At 39.8% G+C, this 18,518-nt stretch overlaps 1 protein-coding gene, 1 long non-coding RNA gene and 1 other non-coding gene across 5 annotated transcripts in view; 1 reads left to right on the plus strand and 2 right to left on the minus strand.

The window, feature by feature from the left end:
• The window catches only part of LOC141421662 (uncharacterized), a 111,647-nt gene extending 105,292 nt beyond the window's left edge, over positions 1-6,355 (minus strand). For both annotated transcript variants that reach the window (XR_012446328.1, XR_012446327.1), the window contains exon 1: positions 6,222-6,355. This is a non-coding gene — a long non-coding RNA (uncharacterized lncRNA). The remainder of the gene's footprint in view (positions 1-6,221) is intronic.
• Positions 6,267-18,518, plus strand: part of Cyp7b1 (cytochrome P450 family 7 subfamily B member 1) — a 172,938-nt gene continuing 160,686 nt past the window's right edge. Inside the window, exon 1 of one of the 2 annotated variants that reach the window (XM_074068596.1) lies at positions 6,267-6,509. In XM_074068596.1, coding sequence (XP_073924697.1) covers positions 6,427-6,509 — 83 coding nt within the window. In that variant the 5' untranslated portion in view covers positions 6,267-6,426. The remainder of the gene's footprint in view (positions 6,510-18,518) is intronic. The other variant, XM_020165369.2, reaches the window with a different exon arrangement.
• On the minus strand, positions 10,215-10,323 carry LOC141422007 (U6 spliceosomal RNA). The gene has a single exon (XR_012446676.1). It is a non-coding gene; the product is annotated as a U6 spliceosomal RNA (small nuclear RNA).

Below are 18,518 nucleotides of genomic sequence, written 5' to 3' on the forward strand. Positions count from 1 at the left end.
CCCTCCCTTGATAGTAGCTGCCAACACACCATTCTTCTACTCAATTTTCTGGGGCACAAGGGATACTGGGTGTCACCTAAAGAAGTCCAGCTTTCCCTCACTTAGATACATACTTTAGTCTGTCTATTTTGCCTACCCAAAAGGCCTATGTTAGCCTCACTTCCTGTCCCCTCCACTAAGTCTGAATACTTTCCTTTATTGGTTTGGCTGGCTAGCTCTGGGTCTGGGTACCCAACTTCATCTTGAAGGCCAAGCCTCTATATGAGGCATCCAAGGGTCCCACCCAAGAACCTTTGGACCCCACACATTCCATCTCGGGATGCTTTAGGATTCTCCAACATGTCCTGTTGTGTTCCCCAGCTCTCCGCCTGCCAGACCTCAACCACCCATTCTTTTTATATGTCTTTGAAAAGCAGGGGTTTGACCTTGGGATCCTGGTAAACAACATAGGACCCTCCCTATCCAAACAATTAGACCCACAATTAGGGGATGGGCTGCATGTCTCAGAGCTCTGGCAGCCACCTCCCTTCTAATTCAAGAAAGCAAAAAACTTACTTTCAGATCCCTCCTCACTGCCCTCTCCTCCCATGGCCTCTCTGAGCTACTAACATACAAGGGCCTCCACTCCATGCCCCCTTCTTGTTTTCTGTCTCTTCAAGTGTCAACCTCTCCCCTGGACTGACCAACATGGTTCATAGACGGTAGTTCACTTCTCCATGAGGGTCTCTAAAGGGCCTGATATGCTATCATGTCCGACTCTGCTATCATTGAGGCACACCCACTCCCTACAGGCACCACCTCACAAAAAGCAGAACTTATCACCTTAGCCAGAACGCTAACCCTGGCTAGAGATAAGATGGTAAATATCTATATGGATTCCAAGTATGCTTTCCACATCTTGCTGTCGCACTCCGCTATATGGAAAGAAAGGGGATTCCTAAACACTAAAGGCACCCCCATAGTTAATGCCTCTCTAATAACCCAGGTTCTCAAGGCATCAAGCCTCCTTTCTCGAATGCACTGCCCACTAAACTTTCCCTTCCCCCTGCTGAGATAAAGACACTCCTCTCATACCTGTACATGCTCTTTCACCCAAATTTACAAGCCCTCCACACCTTCTTCAGATAATCCCTTTCTTTATCTCCCGAGGACCTCCAATACCTCAAAAACATCACCCAATCATGCTCAATCTGCCAACACACACACCCCACTCCAACATCAGGCCCCCGCCTTTTCCTACTCACCAAGCAAGGGGATCAATTCCCACCATGGCCTGGCAGATCGACTGCACCCATATGCCCCCTATAAAAAGAACCAGATATCTCCTAGAACTGGTAGACACTTTCTCTGGATGGGTTGAGGCCTTCCCCATGACCAAAAAGAGGGCCTCCACTGTTGCCTTGATTCTGGGCACTGAAATCATCCCACGTTTTGGCTTGCCCACTTCTATCCAGTCAGACAATGGACCCTAGTTCACCTCCTCAGTCTCCCAAGGGCTGGCAAAAGCCCTACAGATTTGCTGGAAGTTCCACATTTGCTACCATCCTCAATCCTCTGTCAAGGTCGAGTGTGCTAGCTGCACCTTAAAAAATATTTTCACTAAATTATCCCTCGAGTTACATCTTGATTGGGTAAAATTCTTACCTCTAGCCCTTCTCCTACTTTGGACCCTTCCAAAGAAGCCACTAATGCTTAGCCCCTTTGAACTCCTGTATGGTCACCCCCTACTCCCCATCACAGTTCAACCCGAGTTGCCCAACATCTCTCCTCCTGCTCTCACACCCCTCCTTGCTTACCTCCGCTCTTTGCTCTGGACTTATGCACATAGTCAATTGCCTCATCCCTCTCCCTCTCCAGATGCAACTCTACCTTCCCTTCAGGTGGGGGACTTAGTCTACCTAATCTCTCCATACACGTCTAACCAGCTGCAAGAAAAATGGAAGGGGCCTTTTAGGGTCATCCTCATGACTGCCAAACTGGAGGGGCATCCTGCCTGGGTGCACTTCAGAAATCTAAAGTTGGCAGTCCCAGAGACTACCTACCAATCCCTCCTCCCCGGTTAGGTCAGCGAAGATAAAGATTTCCCACCTCCCTGACATTCTTGAAGAAGAGGCCACACTCACAGGTAAGAACTGAGGCGATCCTCTAATGCCTTGTGACCTCCTGTTACACTTAATCTTTCTCTGTAACAACCCCTCGCCATGTTTTCCCTTTCCAGCCTGCCCTCGATTTTACTCCTTTCTGTACATTCTGTACATAGAGGCAGCTTTTTCCCCACTTTCAAATCTCCTTCCACCCTCTTACCCTCACCTCCTGGAGTGGGTGGGTGAGTTACACCTTCAAGGCACTCTCTCAGATTTTACTCCTGAGGAAATTTACACTTTCACCCTTCTGTGACAGCCTCTCCTATATTAAAATGTACCTCCCCAGGGGCCTCTTCCCTTTCATTCTCCCCTTCCTGGGAACAGTCTCTCTGAGTCTGGCATCCCCTAGTGGAATACCAAAGGCCTTCCTGTGCTCCTCATCCCAGCACTAACCATCTACACAAAAGGAGAAATGGAAATTCAGCTGAACCTTAATTTCACCCCTTATGACTTCCCTAGGTACCAGCAGAAGAGATCAGTGGCAGTTCCCCTCTTCACTGGCATGGGGATTTTTATGGCCTTGGGAATGGGGCAGCCAGAATTGGGACAGCAGTTCATTTGTACCAAAAGCTCTCCTGAGAAATCTATGATGATTTCAATAGGATGGCAGACACCCTGGAGGCGCTACAACAACAGGTTACCTCCCTGGCTGCGGTTGTTCTGCAGAACCATAGGGCCCTCGAACTGCTCATGGCTGAAAAAGGTGGAACTTGCCTTTTTCTGGGCGAAGAGTGCTGCTGCTATCCCAACCAGTCTGGCCTGGCTCAAGGGAAGATAGCCGAGATCAGGACCACGATGGAAAAATGGTGACAACATCCAACCTCATCCTGGAGCCTCCTGGAGGGTGTCTGGCCTTGGCTGCTCCCTTTAATAGGTCCCTTAATAATGGTATTTCTGCTGCCCTTATAGGTCCCTGCCTGCTCAATCTACTACAGTGGCTCCTACAGGACTGAATCAGGGTCTTCATCAATCATCCCCCTTATACAGCACTAAGATCGCAGCCCCAACCCAGCAGAAGTAGATACAGAAGACAGACCTTCGCCCCTTCCCCTCCCTTCCCAAAATATATAAACAAAAAGGGGGGAATAATAAAAATATGCAGGCAAAAGTGCCTCCACTTTGGGCCGATCTGGGTCTCCATTCTGATCTTCATTGTGCTTCCTGGGTAGTGATAAAACCACCCCTCTGCTCCCAGAAAACACACCTCAAAGAACAACCATCAGTTCTCAGAAGGTACACACCAGAAACCCCTTGCTCAATTGAGAACTTTCTGCCCCAACAACCTCAGTAAATTTTCACATCACCTACTTTCTCGTTCTCCCACACAAAGCATACATAAAAGCCTCCCTGCCTCAGAGTCAACTGCTGCACCTCTTTCATGGGCAGCCTGGCAGCTTTAGCCTGCCAATAAACTTTGCTTGCTGGACGTGAGACTCTCTCGTGAGCTTTCTTTTGTGAGTGGCATTTCCCTAACTTAGAAAGAGAGAGAGAGTATAAAAAAGCTGACCACTTTTATTATAACAAAATACCTCAGGGTACTACTTTATAAAGGAAAGAGCCAGGTTCACACCTGTAATTCTAGCTACTCAGGAGACAGAAATCAGGAAGATTGTGGTTCAAGTCAGTCCCAAGCAAATAGTTCATGAAACCCTATCTCGAAAATACCCAACATAAGAAAGGGATTATGGAGTGGCTCAAGTGGTAGAGTAGCTGCCTAACAAGCTACAGGCCCTGAGTTCAAGCCCCAGTACTACAAAAAAAAAAAAAAAGGTTTATTTAGCTCAATTTTAGAGGCTGAAAGTTCAAGATGGGGCAGATCTGTTAGATGAGTCTCTAGTGAGGTTCCTCTTGTCTGTATCACATCATGGTGGATGACATTATGACCGAAATGTATAAGAAAGGGAGAAATCACATGGCAAGACAGGAAACCAGAGAGGGATTCAGGATTCAGACTTGCTCTTCTATAATAACTCACTTTTAAAAGAACAAGTCACCAGCCTAGGCAAATAGTTCGCAAAACCCTGCCTTGAAAAAACCATCATAAAAAGAAACGGGGTGGAGTAGGTCAAGGCATAGGCCCTGAGTTCAAACCCCAGTACCCTCAATAAATAAATAAATAAATAAATAAATAAACTAAGCAGGGTCCCATTAGAACAAAGGGCAATGTCCCCAATGCCCTACCTACTCTGTCTTATTAACACCACCTCTCAAAGGACTCACCACCACACTAAAGACCAAGCCTCCAACACATGAACTCATGGAGACAAAAGACATTTAAAACAGCACCACTCCAGCCAGTTGGTAGATGAAGGCTACCTAGACTGGTGAGTGAGACTCTTGAGTGTGACTTATCCTGACATTCATTGCTCTTACTTATAGACACGGATCTATCACCCTCTCCTTTTACTCCCTCTGATTTTACTTCCAGTTTTGTCTCTGTATCTCTTTTTCCATGTGTTTCAAATCAATATTTTCTGAGAAGAAATGATGTGATTAGGCCACCTGTCATCTAATACTGAAGATACCACCATATCTGAGTACCTGGAAGTCTAAGGGTGAGCCATGATGACTCCTTTAGGATTGACTGTTGACAGTGGTCCAATTAGTGTGTCCAAGATACACAAAACAGTAATGCTGGCAACCAATGGTGAAAGAACTGTGGCTGACTTCTGAAGGGAACTGGTAGGCAGCCAGAATTTTACAGTTGCCATATCTGTTTGCCATATGAACCCTTGAGGTGGAATTAAACTAGATTTGTCAGATTTAGATTTAGCAAATAAAAATATAGGACTTGTTAAATTTGAATTCCAAATACATAACAAATAATATTGGATGAAATATTTGGGACATACTTTGTGCCACAAGGCTGTGCGTTGTGCTAATTTGACCCTTGTGCTCCAGGCAGAGCATTCACTTTTTGCAGCAGGAAAAGCAAACTTAGATATAATTTAGAAAGAGTGGGAAAATGTAATTGGGTGAAAAGCAGCAACAGAGTGTTAGCAGTATGGGGAGGAAAGATTAATACAAATGTAAAATTTGGGCAACTTATAGAAAAAAGTGAGATTTGGACTGTGTTGAGAGGTAGGCAGAATTTTAGCATTTGGGGAAGATAGAACATTTTTTCAGGCAGAGGGAACACCCTAAATAACGGTATGCACATTAGTGCATGCTTTGGTGTGTATGGAACTGTACTAGTCAGGGAATTGTACCATGAAAACAAGTTGTGGACAGTTTCTCATTGCAGGTAGAAGATTTATGACTATTGCAGAGTTTTGGACAGGGTAAAAGCAGGTCTATGTTTTAGGAGATGATACCTGGAAAAATCAAAGATGAGAAGCATGGAGACCAGTTTTGAAGCTCAGAGGAGTGGGGAAATTGAATGTTGCATGATGGAAAGGACAGAGACATTTTGAAATTGGCTTTGGTTAGAATGGTAAATATATCTCAATGAAATCTCATTTTCTATGAAATACTGTGAAATTTTACAAGTTTGGTGGGGAGGGAAGTAAACATGCAAAATATTTAGTGGATGATCCTATTCAGAAAAGGATCTTTTTAAAGTTTCTCCCTTGTTCTTTGTTAGTACAGGCTGTGTTTTTTGGCCCTTAAACGGGCTGTTTTGCAATAGCTTCCTTTACTTGGCGTTTTCTGGACTGTGCACCAGCTGAGAACTTCTGAAAGATCACAGCCCTGGTCTCTGTCCTTGGTACACAGTAGGTCCTCAACAAAACGTGTGAACAAATGGGAGGATGAAGGAGGTGGACTTGAATTGTGTTGGGGTCTGCCCAACTCCAGGGGTGATGCCAAGCTAGAGCACAAAGGGCGGCGTCCCACCGCTCCTCAGAATCGCTCCTCCCGCCCCGCGGGAGAAGGGACGAGGAATCCCAGCCACTCGCTTCCAATTTAGAGGTGAAATTCCCCTCCTCCAGAACTCTAGGGCTCTTTCTCGGGACATCCTAACTTCTTTCCCAAAGAGTAAACGCACAGATTTCCAGAAGTGGCAGAGCGGGGCGGTTCGTGAGGGAATAGGGAGGCGGAGAGGCGGGGGGACGGGGCGGGGGAGGGGACTACACTAACTTTGTAATTCGGCCTCGGGGACCTGCAGTGACATTCCAGTCGGCGCGGCGAGCAGGCCAGCTTCTTCAGCCGGGACCAGGGGGCGCCGCTCAGAGAAGCCAAGGCAGGCTGCAGAGTCGCCGCCTGAGCTGCTCGCAGAAAGACTCCGAGCTGCCCACCGCGACTCCGCGCGCCCCGAACGGCAGGACACGCGTCCTCAGGCTCCATGGAGCTGCTCAGCCTCCCGGGCCTGGCTCTCGCCGCGGCCCTGCTGCTCTTTGCCCTGTGCCTGCGCTCGCGGCGCACCAGGTAGGTTCCCAGGCCGCCCAGGCCACGCATGCGCCTGGGCCCCGCGGCCAAGCGCGACCCAGATGGAGAAGGGAGTCAAGTCGCCTCCATGGTTTCCAGCAGGCAGAACTTGCTCCTGGCCACACTGGCATCCTTGCGAGCATGTGTAAATAACAAAGACTGCTTCCATCTCTTCCCCCCATCCCCCACGCACATGTATGTGAGAGCTTTGGGGCCCAGCCCTCGGTTTGCCATATGAATTTGGCATCATGCGTGACTTTCACATTTTTTGCCATGTGGCTGTGAGTTGATGCTTTATGGCCTAGAACGCACAGAGCATTTCGGGAGGCGAATTTTCTTACATTTCATTCAGTTAGAAGAGAAATGGTTCAAGAAAATGGCAGTGCGTGCTATGAGCAATCACTCTGGGAGGTGCTCTGTGCCTCAGTTTACTTGACCGTACCTCATCTGAGAAAATGAAATAGTGTTTACTGATGAGATTTTCGTGAGAAGTGAAGTTACCAACAATGACGTCAACAAAACTCAAAAATGTGTCTTTCTGTATCCAGTTTGGAATGTAGAAGTGGAGAAGTTCAAATAAAATCGTTCACTTTGAACTTACTCTGTTTCCCCTTTCTGTCATTTTTTAAAATACATATATACAAGTATAGTTTTCATGACTTTTGCAAACCAGATGTATCAGTTTTTTTTTGAGTAGTAATTACTACTTTAATATATATTTACAAATATAAGTATCAATATGTACAAGTATGTGTGACACAGGTTGTTTCGCAATGGTTTGAGGGACAGTGGCATTATCGTACTGCATACAGATATCTGTGGACATTTCTAGAATGCCCACGATGACTACTCCAGATAAGGTCGTTTGTATTTCCTCCCATGTGCAGAGATCTTTCTGGAATGCGTGGTACCCTCTCCCAGGTTGTCTTCTCCAGTAGTTGTGACTTTGCTTTAGAACCCAAGATGATTAGAACAAGAACTTCAACTTCAGGGTTGTGCGATTTTGTATAGGTTCTGTCTTTTCTATTGGCCGTGTCAGCCAAAGCCAGGTAAGGTGCACTTCTTGGTATGTCTTTAAAGAATGGTGGTGGAAAAGAAGACTGTTTGATCTACTCCCAATTTACATGTAGGTCAGGAGCAGACCAGCTGACAGGGTCATTTTGGATCAAGGAGGGTAATTGAGGTGAGCACTTGGGGGGACCTTCAGGAAGGCAAAAGGGCGAGGTAGGCTTCTCTTCCTTTGTATCACCAAAAGTTATTTTGCTGAGATATTCATGTGATCAAATACTAATTCCTTTTTACCAGGGAGACTCTACTTAATGCAAATGTACAGGGCACTGCAGTCTAGAGAAGTTTGATAACTGGGTTTCAGGATATAAAGAGATAGCCTCATTTGTCCCAGTACCTAGAGTCGTGTTCTTTATTGCTACTATTTCCTGTGCTTGGACAGTTTACTCGAATGCTGTAAGAATATGCTCTGTCTAATGTCACCTGTAATAGGGAAACCATGGTTAGGAGTTCCTTATGTATTATTCTTACAAATTATTTTTTATGCTTATACTAACATGTCTCAGTACATGTTAATAAAAATAGTAGGAAAATATACTTTGTTGCAACTTTCTTTTTCCACTTCATGGTATAATTTAGACAGCTTTCCATGTCAGTTTATAAAAAAAATTTGTAAGGATTGTATGATAATGCACTGTACACACACAAATACACACACACACATGGATATCTTTGAGCTGTTGTGGAAGTATTTATTTATTTGTTATTTATTTTTTAACTTGCAAAATGAAGTTTTTATTACATTGATGACATTTCTGCATCTGAGAAACATTATAAAGTTAAGTAATACAATTTTATACATCTTATTTCATTATATGTGTCGTTGTAAGTAACCTATCAAATTAAGAATAAAACATTAATTTCTAAAGAGTAATATTTTTATTTTCTGAATCTATTCCCCATTAATTAAGACATTTTTGTTATTTTTTGTGGAAGTATTTATGCAGGATTATGGAGTACCAATTTATGTTACTACTGATGATTTATGTATATGACTATTTCCTTACAGACTGCTAATACTAATATTATAAATCACTTTAATTTTGCCAATCCAATATCAAGAGGAAATAAGGCTTTATTTTTCATCTTTTTTATTTTTATTTTTTGTGATCTTTGGGCTAGAAACCAGGGCCTTGGTTATGCGAGGCAAGTGCTTTACCATAATGGACTCTTTGTTTCTTTTATAATTTGTTTTCCTCTTGGGTTCTTTTTCAGTTTGATCATTAATGGTTATTGTATGATAGAAATTTTCACACTTTTTCAAACTTGCTCTTATTGTTTTACTACTGTAATTTGTACTTCTGGATCTACTGCCTTGCTTAGAAAGCACTTTTACGTCTGAAAATGATAAAAATATTCATCACTGTTTTTCCCTCATCAACCTATTTTAAAGAGATTTTACATGGTGGTACATTGTTATGCTCACTCAGTTTTTATTCTTTGAACAATTATGTCTGAAAAGTTTATAGCATAGCATATTATAGGAATGTTGGGTATCTCAAAGTAAAAACTTTAATGTCATCTACAAATTTAGTAGCTTGAAGGTCATTTATTGCCTTTGATTACCTATCTTTGATTCTGCCCATTTTGACTGTAGCACTTTGAATTTTTTTCTTTTTTTAATTATATTATTGTTGTACTGGGGTTACATTGTGACATCTACAAAAGTTCTTACAACATATCAGAGTTGATATTCACCCCTCCACCATTCGCTCCATTCCTGGAATAGTTTCAATATGTCTCATTTTTTCCATTCATCCTCCTTCAACCTTTCCTTATATACTTCCCCCTTCCCCTGGTACCATCCCCCAATCAGGACATATTTTACCTTCCTGTTCTCCATTTTTGAAGAAAGGTATTTTAGTTTGCTTAAGATAGCTCTGTAGGGAGTTTCTTTGTGTCTTTTCCATACAAATATATTTATGTATTATAACTCAAATTGGTTCATAATATTTTTCTCCTTTCTGCCTCAGTCTCCTTCTTATGGTGATTTCAACAGGTTTTAAAATTCTGTATTCTTTCTTGTGCAGGAAATAAATCACCCATATTCACCTTCTTAACTTCCTTCTTTTATTCTCCCTCTCCGATTAGTGTTTTTAGCAATATTGCTTAGATTTGTATTGTGTCTGTCTCCCACATGTGAGAGATAACATGTAGCCTTTATCTTTCTGAACCTGGTTTACTTGACTTATCATGATGTCCACCAATTGTATCCATTTGCCTTCAAACCACATAGTTTCATTCTTCCTTATGGCTGGATGAGACTGCATTGTATGTACATATACATGTGATATAGATACAGACGTACCTACATCACATATTCTTAGTTCATTCATCAGTTGTAAGGCATCTGGGTTGTTTCCGTAGCATGACTATTGTGAACAGTGCTGCAATGAACATTGGTGTGCAAGTGTCTTTATTGTATCTTAGATTCCTTCTTTTCTCTTCTTACCTTTTATTTCTCTTCCCCTTCCCATCCTCCCCCACCCCATTTTTTGAGATAGTGTCTCACTATGTTGCCCAGGCAGATCTGAACTCCTGAACTCAACATCCTTGCATCTCAGCCTTTTGAGTAGATGAGGCTACGGGCATGTGCCACTGAGCCTGGCCACTTTGGTTTTTTTTTTCTTTCTTTTTATTAACATGGAATGCTTCATGAATTTTTGCATGCTATCCTTGTGCAGGGGCCATACTAATCTTCTCTGTATTGTTCCAATTTTAGTATATGTGCTATCTGAGCGAGCACCCATTTTGATTTCTTTTGTGAAATTCTTTTCCTCTGTTGGGAAAAAGACTGGTGAGACTGTCAACCCGAGAAGCCACTGCAGTAGTCCTCAGAAGAAATCACAGCACTTTGCCTAGGGTTGTAGCTGTGAGGTTATGGGAGGTGGTTAAAATTAGGATATATTTTTGACTTTAGAATCAATAGGATTCTCTACTAGTGTGCAAGGGAGATTGAAATCAATAATGAAGCTTGAAAGTTTTTATTTTCAGTATTTCTGTGTGATCACCTGGATTCATGGTGATAACCACTTCCTAAGATACAGAAATGTGTGTATGTGTGTACACACATATGAGTAGTAGCTAGTAGAAGATTACTGGGCTATAAGGTAAAGATTTTTCTACCCAATCCATTTTGGAAAATAGCCACTTTTCTAAAGTAACTACATATTTTTTTAACACTCCCAGAAGGAATATATTAGAGTTCCACTTGCTCCACATCTTCACCAGTATCTGATAAGGGTAGTTGAAACCCAACATTTCTACAGATAACTAATTTACAAAAGCAACTTATATTTACTGAAGAACAGGAAAAGAAAACTCAAAAAGCAGGTAATGGAGAAGAGGGAATCCTGAAAGAACAAAGCCCTGTCAAATGAGGTTCTGGTAGATAACAATTCCCCAAGCAAAAACCTACAATACTGAAAGTATTATATTCTGTTGAGGTGCCAGAGATTGGGGCTACTGAAGTGATGAGCTAAAAGTTTCTCAGCGAATTACTTCCAGGTTGTCCACTTACCTGTTTGCAGATTGGCGAAAACAGTTGTGGCTTGTGTCAATCACGATAACACTTTGAGTAACTCTGATCTTTTGATCAGCCACCATATCTCTGACATAAGCCTTTTTTGGAAGCAAAAACGATCTTTTTCTTGAGCTAAAGTCCAGAATATCGAATCTGTTGGGCAATCTGGATTGGAAAGTTTAAAAGGCAGTTGGCTTGCACGTTTGATTTCCTTGGCACTAATCAGAGACCCATTTTTCTTAGTTACTGTTTGGAGAAAAGAACTTGTATAGGTTTCTTTCTCCCTTTCATCCTTCTCCCCTAACACACACATTCTCATACTTCCCCCGCCCATTCTGTAAGAAATAAGATTAAACTACTGTTAAGATAAATTGTATTCAAAGTAAAAATTCAATGACTTTTCTGAGTTGCTAAAATGTTAAGGTTATATAGATAATGAATTATTTTGAAATGTTGATTTGTTGATATCACTGTTTCACACAAGACAATTATTCTCTTTCTAATTACATCCATCTCTAAGTGTCTATGGGGTGTTTGTTCCCAGGTCCCCTTGAATACTATAATCTGCTATGCTCAAGTCTCTTGAATAAAATGATGTATACTTTAAATTTCCCCTACTTTCCTTATAACACCCAATACAATGTGAACACTTATACTGTATTGTTTAGGGAATAATGATGAAGGAAAAATCTGTACATGTTCAATACAGATACAATTTTTTTCTGAATGTTTTCAATCTACAGTTGGTTGAATCCACAGATATGGAACCAGAAGATATGCAGGTTCAGCTGTACTTAATTCCTTCCAAACAAGACCCTTGGTTGTCTACATGAATCACGTCATCACCACTGGTAGAAGAAAAGAACTAGGCTGCTATCATTAGTGGATTTTTTTGTTTCTTTTCCTGTTCTCATAATAAAGTACAGGAAACGGACAGCTTAGAGCAAAGTCATGTTCTACTTAAGAGTATACTGAAGTTAATAGGTAGAGATTTGTGTTTTTATAAGGGAGGTATCAGAGAGCTCTCTAGCACACTTCTGGCTAAGCAGTGTATGGTGCTGTACTTTCCTGGCTTGCTTTACTATTTTAGTTTGTAACTCAAAAAAAAAAAAGGTTCAAAAAAGAATATTCCTGTTGTGTAATGGTGGAAGGTGATATCTCTGAACAATAAACACTTTGCTGATTGATCTACTTTTGTCATTGAAGGCAACCATTATGTAGGTCATGGTCCATTCAGTATTGCCAACACTTGGACCAACACTGAGGATTGCTCAATTCTCTAATCACATGTTGATAAACACCAAAAACCCTTTAAATATAACATCTGTTAGAGGAGAAAATTAGTTTATCTCTATCAGAATAAAATCTTTCAGAGTGTTTGGCTAGTAATACAGGGTAATGTTTAGTCCACATTGGCAAAATAAAATAAACTAGGTGGCTATTAAACAACAGAAATCTATTTCTCACAGTTCTGGAGACTGAAAAGTTCAAGGCCAAGATGCCAGGAGATCTGGTATCTGGTATCTGATAATGGCCATTCCACAGAGACTACTTCTTCTCTCTGAATCCTCACATGTGGAAGGGACAAGGAAGTTCTCGTAGACCTCTTTTATAAAGACACTAATCCCAACCTTAAAGGCTCTGACCTCATGACCTAATCACCTCCTAAAGGTTCTACCTTGTAGGACCATTATCTTCGGAGTTAGAATGTAAACATACGAATTTGGGGGTACACAAACATGTAGTCTACAGCCAGCAATTTGTGTATGTGAAGTCATCCATGGCTCAGTCTTTCTCAACACGAGGACTTCTTGGAGGAAGCAATGTAGAGCAAGGCAAAGAGCAGGGCCATGAAACGAAAATGAACTTGGATCCAAAGTCCAGCTCCACTCCAGCACCATGATGATTTCTGAGAGGATGGTGGGGGAAAAATGGAAATGAATAAATGTTGAGGCACTACTATGACTCAGATTCTGGGCCTAGATCTTTGCTCTCCTTCAGAGGATAACTATTATTAAGCTTTTTTCAAAAGAAGAGATGAAATAAGAAGTGAATTAAATTGCCTAAGATGAAGTGTAACTTGGGAGTGCAGCTGGGTTTTTGGTTCTAGATTCTGGGCTTTGGTAGACAGAATAAAGCCTTCTCAACCCCAGGAATATCCACATCATAATCTTTATAACCTATGAATAGGCTTGCATACATGGCAAAGAGGAATTAATTTTTGCAGAAGAAGTGAAAGTTGCTAATCAATTAACTGTAAAATCAAAGATTATCTTGGATTATTTGTGTGGGCCCAGGGTACCACAAGAATCATAAAAACTGGAAGAAGGAGGCAGAAAAGGAGATCAGAATGATATGATGTGAGACAGACTTGACTTTTTTTTTTGGTTCTAGGGATCAAACCTGGGGCTTTGTACATATTGGTGTACATATCAAAGATGGGTTAAAGATGAAGGAGCTCATGATCAAGGAATACAGGCAGACTATAGAAACTGGAAAAGGCAAGGAAATACATTCTCCTCTAAAGGTTCTAGAAAGTAGCATAGCCACGCCTGTCCTGCCAATATCATGATTTTAGCATGGTGAGACCCATGTCAGACTTCTTGCCTATAGAGCTACTAGATAGTAAGTTTGCTTTACCCCTAAATTTGTAGCAATTTGCTGCAGCATTCTTGGAAAACTAACGAAATGGCCTCTTTCCCATGCATTGAGCTATACTACCTCTTAAAAAGAAGGCTCAAGGGGCTGGGGGTGAGATTCAATTAGCACCTGCCTAGCAAGTGTGAGGCTCTGAGTTCAAACCCCAGTACTGCCAACAAAAGAAAAGAAAAAGGAAAAGAAGAAGAAGAAAGAAACATTGGGCCTTGACTGACAGTGCTTATTGGTCACAAGGAACAGTATAGAAAGTGAGCATTTAGTGTGTGGGGGGTATGGGTGGAGAGGTGACACAATGTATGCACATGTAAGTCAGTGTAAAAATAATAAAATAAAAGGAAAAAAGAAAAGAAAAGAAAGTGAGCATTTATAAATACCTCAGCACCTACATCACCATGCTAGTACATAATAGTTTCAGAATTTTTGGTCCCAGGCTTCACAGGTTGCCATGGACATTCATCTATGTCTCTCTTCATTACCCAAATCACAAGTAAGTTTTGAGTGTTTGTATGTATCTAACATCTCCATGAATCTTTAAAATGTTTTTGAAAATAGGACATAAGATACAGGCATTGGGACTCAGATGTAATTTGGTCAGGGGATTTCTTCTAGCATTGACTTGGTACATACCCACTGCAGATTGGAGGAGAAAGATGGGATGACTTGGAGGATTTGAAGGGATCTAAGGAAAGGGGAGCTGTATTTCACTGGTTTCCCAAAAATTATAGAGAAGAGCGAGCCATAGACTGTGTAGGAAAGATTAACAACTTCTTGTAGGAGAATGTTTTTGTTCTTTATCCATAGTAAAATCCCACTGAAACTACTCCATGCTACTGTTCTGTGAAAGACAAAGGACACAATTATAGAAAGCTACTTTTCTGAATAAGAGAAGGCGACGTCAATTATATCATGCATTTTTATAGCTGAAGTGTTCATTTTTATGGCTTTGACTTTTTTTAACACAAAAGTGTTTGGGATGGGATATTTTTTGTCTATAGAAAAGTGGAAAGGATTAATTAATTCTATAATTGCTTAATATAAAAATTAATAGAATTTTTAACAAAAGGGTAACCATAATAGGATTTAAATTCATTGTCATTTCTCCTTATAACTTCATCCTGGGTAGTTACTATTAATGGAGAAGAAACTTTGCAGACTTTTTTTTTGTGATTCAACACCTAGCACGATATCAAGCACTGAGTAGGTTCCTGGTCAATACTTGTAAGAAAAATTGAACTATGAATGAATGAATGACTTGGTGCAGTAATTGCTATCTTTTCCAGTACGAATATTTTAGGGTTCTAGAATTGATATCAAAATATACAAACTACGTGTGAAATGGTATCCAGTTCATACACATCAAACTTTATGCTTCTTCAATTAAACAGTGAAGAATTCTTAAGCAAGTGTCTACTTATTATGAATACTCATAAATGGAGAAAATATTGGTGCAATGATTATTCTTCAGCATAAACCTAAGTGAAACACAATAACTGTAGTCCCATTGATTCCTAAAATTCCTGCTTCTGCAAAATTCAGTGTTTAAAAATATGGATCATTAACTCCCTCCTATATAATATGCTTTATTTAACAAATTAAGATCCCTTTGTGAAAGAAGTCATTGTTGTTAATCACATAGCACTAACCATATTTGTTTCGTAGCACACATAAAACAAACAATTGTAGAATGAGTGCTTATAAACCATTAAAGAGATCAAGTTTCTATTTGGGAAATCAAAGTTGTCCTGGTGAAAGCAATCCATTTAATCCCAGGAAGACAAGTGGCTTATTGTTTGATCACATCTAGTGAAGTCTTAGTGTTGTGTATCGCATTTTGGTAATGCTGTCCTTTTGGAATAAGATATGAAGGGATTAAATTCTTTGCATGATAAACACATACTGCTTTAGGTTTAGCTATGCTAATATTGTTGACTCCTTTCTCTATTTTTGTGTATTAAGTATATAGTACTGTAAAACTGTTTCTGATTCATATTGATGACTGCTAACACTTTTCAACATGTCCTGTATGTTTAGCAGATGTACAGCAAGGGTTTTATTTTCATTATTATATTGAGTTTTTACAGAATACTCTCTTACAGTAGCATTTTTCATTTTATATAAGTAGAAAGTATGTCTCATTAAATAATGTTCCCAACATCGTATGGCTAGAATATTAGTCCAGTTAGAGTTCAAACTCAGTGTTTAACTTCAAGTCCAACCTCTTGACACTATATCCCCCCTTTTTTTCTTACTCTTTTTTTAACTCCTTACAACAATATTCTGACACACATACTTTTTATTTGCTAAACAATTGAACATATTAACAACTAAGACAACTTTTAAATGTTTTTAGTAGAAAGTTAACTAAGATATGTGTGCATACATTTGAACTTCTAAAACAACAAATATATTAAATCTAAGAAAAAAGGTAAGCAAAAGTGAATTGCCATATCTTGCACTAGATGTTACAGCCACACCCGAGGGACAAAATGGGCAAATATGTATCTCTTTTTCCTCATTTTACATAATTAAATTTTGCACCCACTCCCTTCCTGGCTCAGGAAGGGACTTGGAATTCTCTGAGGGCTCATGCTGCTCCACGTTCAGATGTACAGGAGAACAAGACAGGTGATACAAGAGTAAGGCCAGGCTGAGTGTAACACCTTCATCTTTCCAAAGACTCATGGAATTTGCTTCAAAATCACTGTTTATCAATGAAAACCACATTGAAGGGATCTAGAATCAAAGTAGAAAATTGTTTTCACCCTCTGGGAAAGACAGTTTAGTGTGCTTCTCATTTTGACAATCCTTCCTTAATGAATTAAGCACCTATATTATTACTGCAGTTACTGTTCCACTGAGAGAAGCAGCAATAGATACTGAATAAGAAAGCATTGCAGACAGCTCAAATATTAGTCCATTAGCATTGTGGTTACTGATATGTCTCTTGAATGCCTTCAGGTCTACAGTGAACTTTTAATCTGGTTTGGGGTTTCAAATGGCCTTTTTCACAGGATAAACTATCAGCACTATACGATATATGGAATATGTAACTTTGCTCTTGTGTTTCTTTGTAGTCATACATGCTACTTTCTTCACCATATATGCAGTGTATATGCATGTGTGTATATGTATACATATATACATGTGTGCACATATGTATCAATGTATGTGTGTATATATTTCAAACTAGTTTTATCCTTTTTGGTTGTCAGTGTGTTGTACCGTATGGTGTAGAGCACGATGCCAAAAGATAAAAATATTCCTAGAACATATGAAATCATCAGTAAACTGAAGAAGGGTAATGACTTTTGACCAAAGCATTTTGTGACTCTAACATATTTATAGGCAATAATATATAGCTTTAATACCCACAATTCTAAAAAAGAGCACATATTTTAAACTTAAAATGACTAATACTTTTTAAGAATGATCCAAGTGTAAAGTCTTTAAAATTTTTATTTTTCATCAGAAATTGATTAAGCTCAGTGTTTTCTTTCTATGCCAAGATTTTCCATGTCCATATATGGAACTTGCTTCTCATTTTACCTCTAGATTTACTATATAGTTTGACTCCTTATGTTTTCAAAAGCAGAGGCTTTGAAGGTGAAACAATCTGCAGGTGGATGGAGTCTTTGAGTTATAGATAATATGATCACTCCCATTTTCCTTATTCCAAGGGTATATTCCAAGGGTTGGATTCTAATGGTTGGATGTTTCAACAAATAAAGAAAGGTACAGAGATCAAATTCTACAGTATTTCAAGGGTCTATTGAATAAAGCATAATAGCAATGTGATTTAAGGCTGTTGTTCCTTTCCCATCCAAAAGTAAAAAAAAGTCTACAGGCCATCCATAGTATGCCCAAGAAGCTGAATTTTATTTATTTTAGATTTCAAGTACACCTGTGGTCCTTGCCACGCTGAATTTGTTTTCCACTATTTTATTAAACAAAAATGTGTATGTGTGAAACTTAAGTAGATAATTTCTTAGTCAAAAATTCAATAAATTTTACTAAAAAGATGAACTATCATATAAAATAGTTAAGTGCTGTTGCTTATTGTGACATTTCTGGGTAACTGCTCTGTAAATAGTACTCATGTTATATGACAGAGAACCAATCTTATTTTTCATGTTTTTACTGTTTATGATTATTTACCTTCTTTTGTGTTTATTCACTCTCATTTTACAAAATGACCCTGCCTACGCTTTTGGTTTTGCAAGGTGGATGTGTAATTGAATAGGTTTGTCTAGGAGGCCAAAAATTTCTTTCCCCATGTATTGGTAGGTTTATGATAGATAACTTAATAACAAAATATCCATTAATAATGAAAATCAGGCAAATTTATTTAGTATGTTTTGTGTGATATGGGATCCTTCAGAAAAGAAGACCTAAAGGAACAGAGGATTCTGTGTATTTTTATGCTAAGTTGGATGAAGAGTGGATAATCATGAACAAGTGTGATTGGATGAAGGGAGTTGATCCTATGGGAATAAACTGGGGTGGGGGGATTTAGCAAGGCCTGTTCAGATTTTTCACTCTTCTGTGTTTTTCATGATAAGGACGTTCCTTTCCTCAGATATATAACCTACATTAGAGGAAGGTCAGCTAGGTCTTGTGGCCTATTTCAGGGGAGAAGGGACATCAGGATGGTGAGAGTGAATTTCCTGCTTCTGTTTTCTTAAATGTAAAATATTTGGAAGTAGTGTGTCCTGCGTCCCATAGTGCATCTTAGTAACGCCCCCCTCCAATTTATGATTTAA

The sequence above is a fragment of the Castor canadensis genome, chromosome 3 (genome assembly GCF_047511655.1).
Source record: "Castor canadensis chromosome 3, mCasCan1.hap1v2, whole genome shotgun sequence".
Lineage (NCBI taxonomy): Eukaryota > Metazoa > Chordata > Mammalia > Rodentia > Castoridae > Castor > Castor canadensis.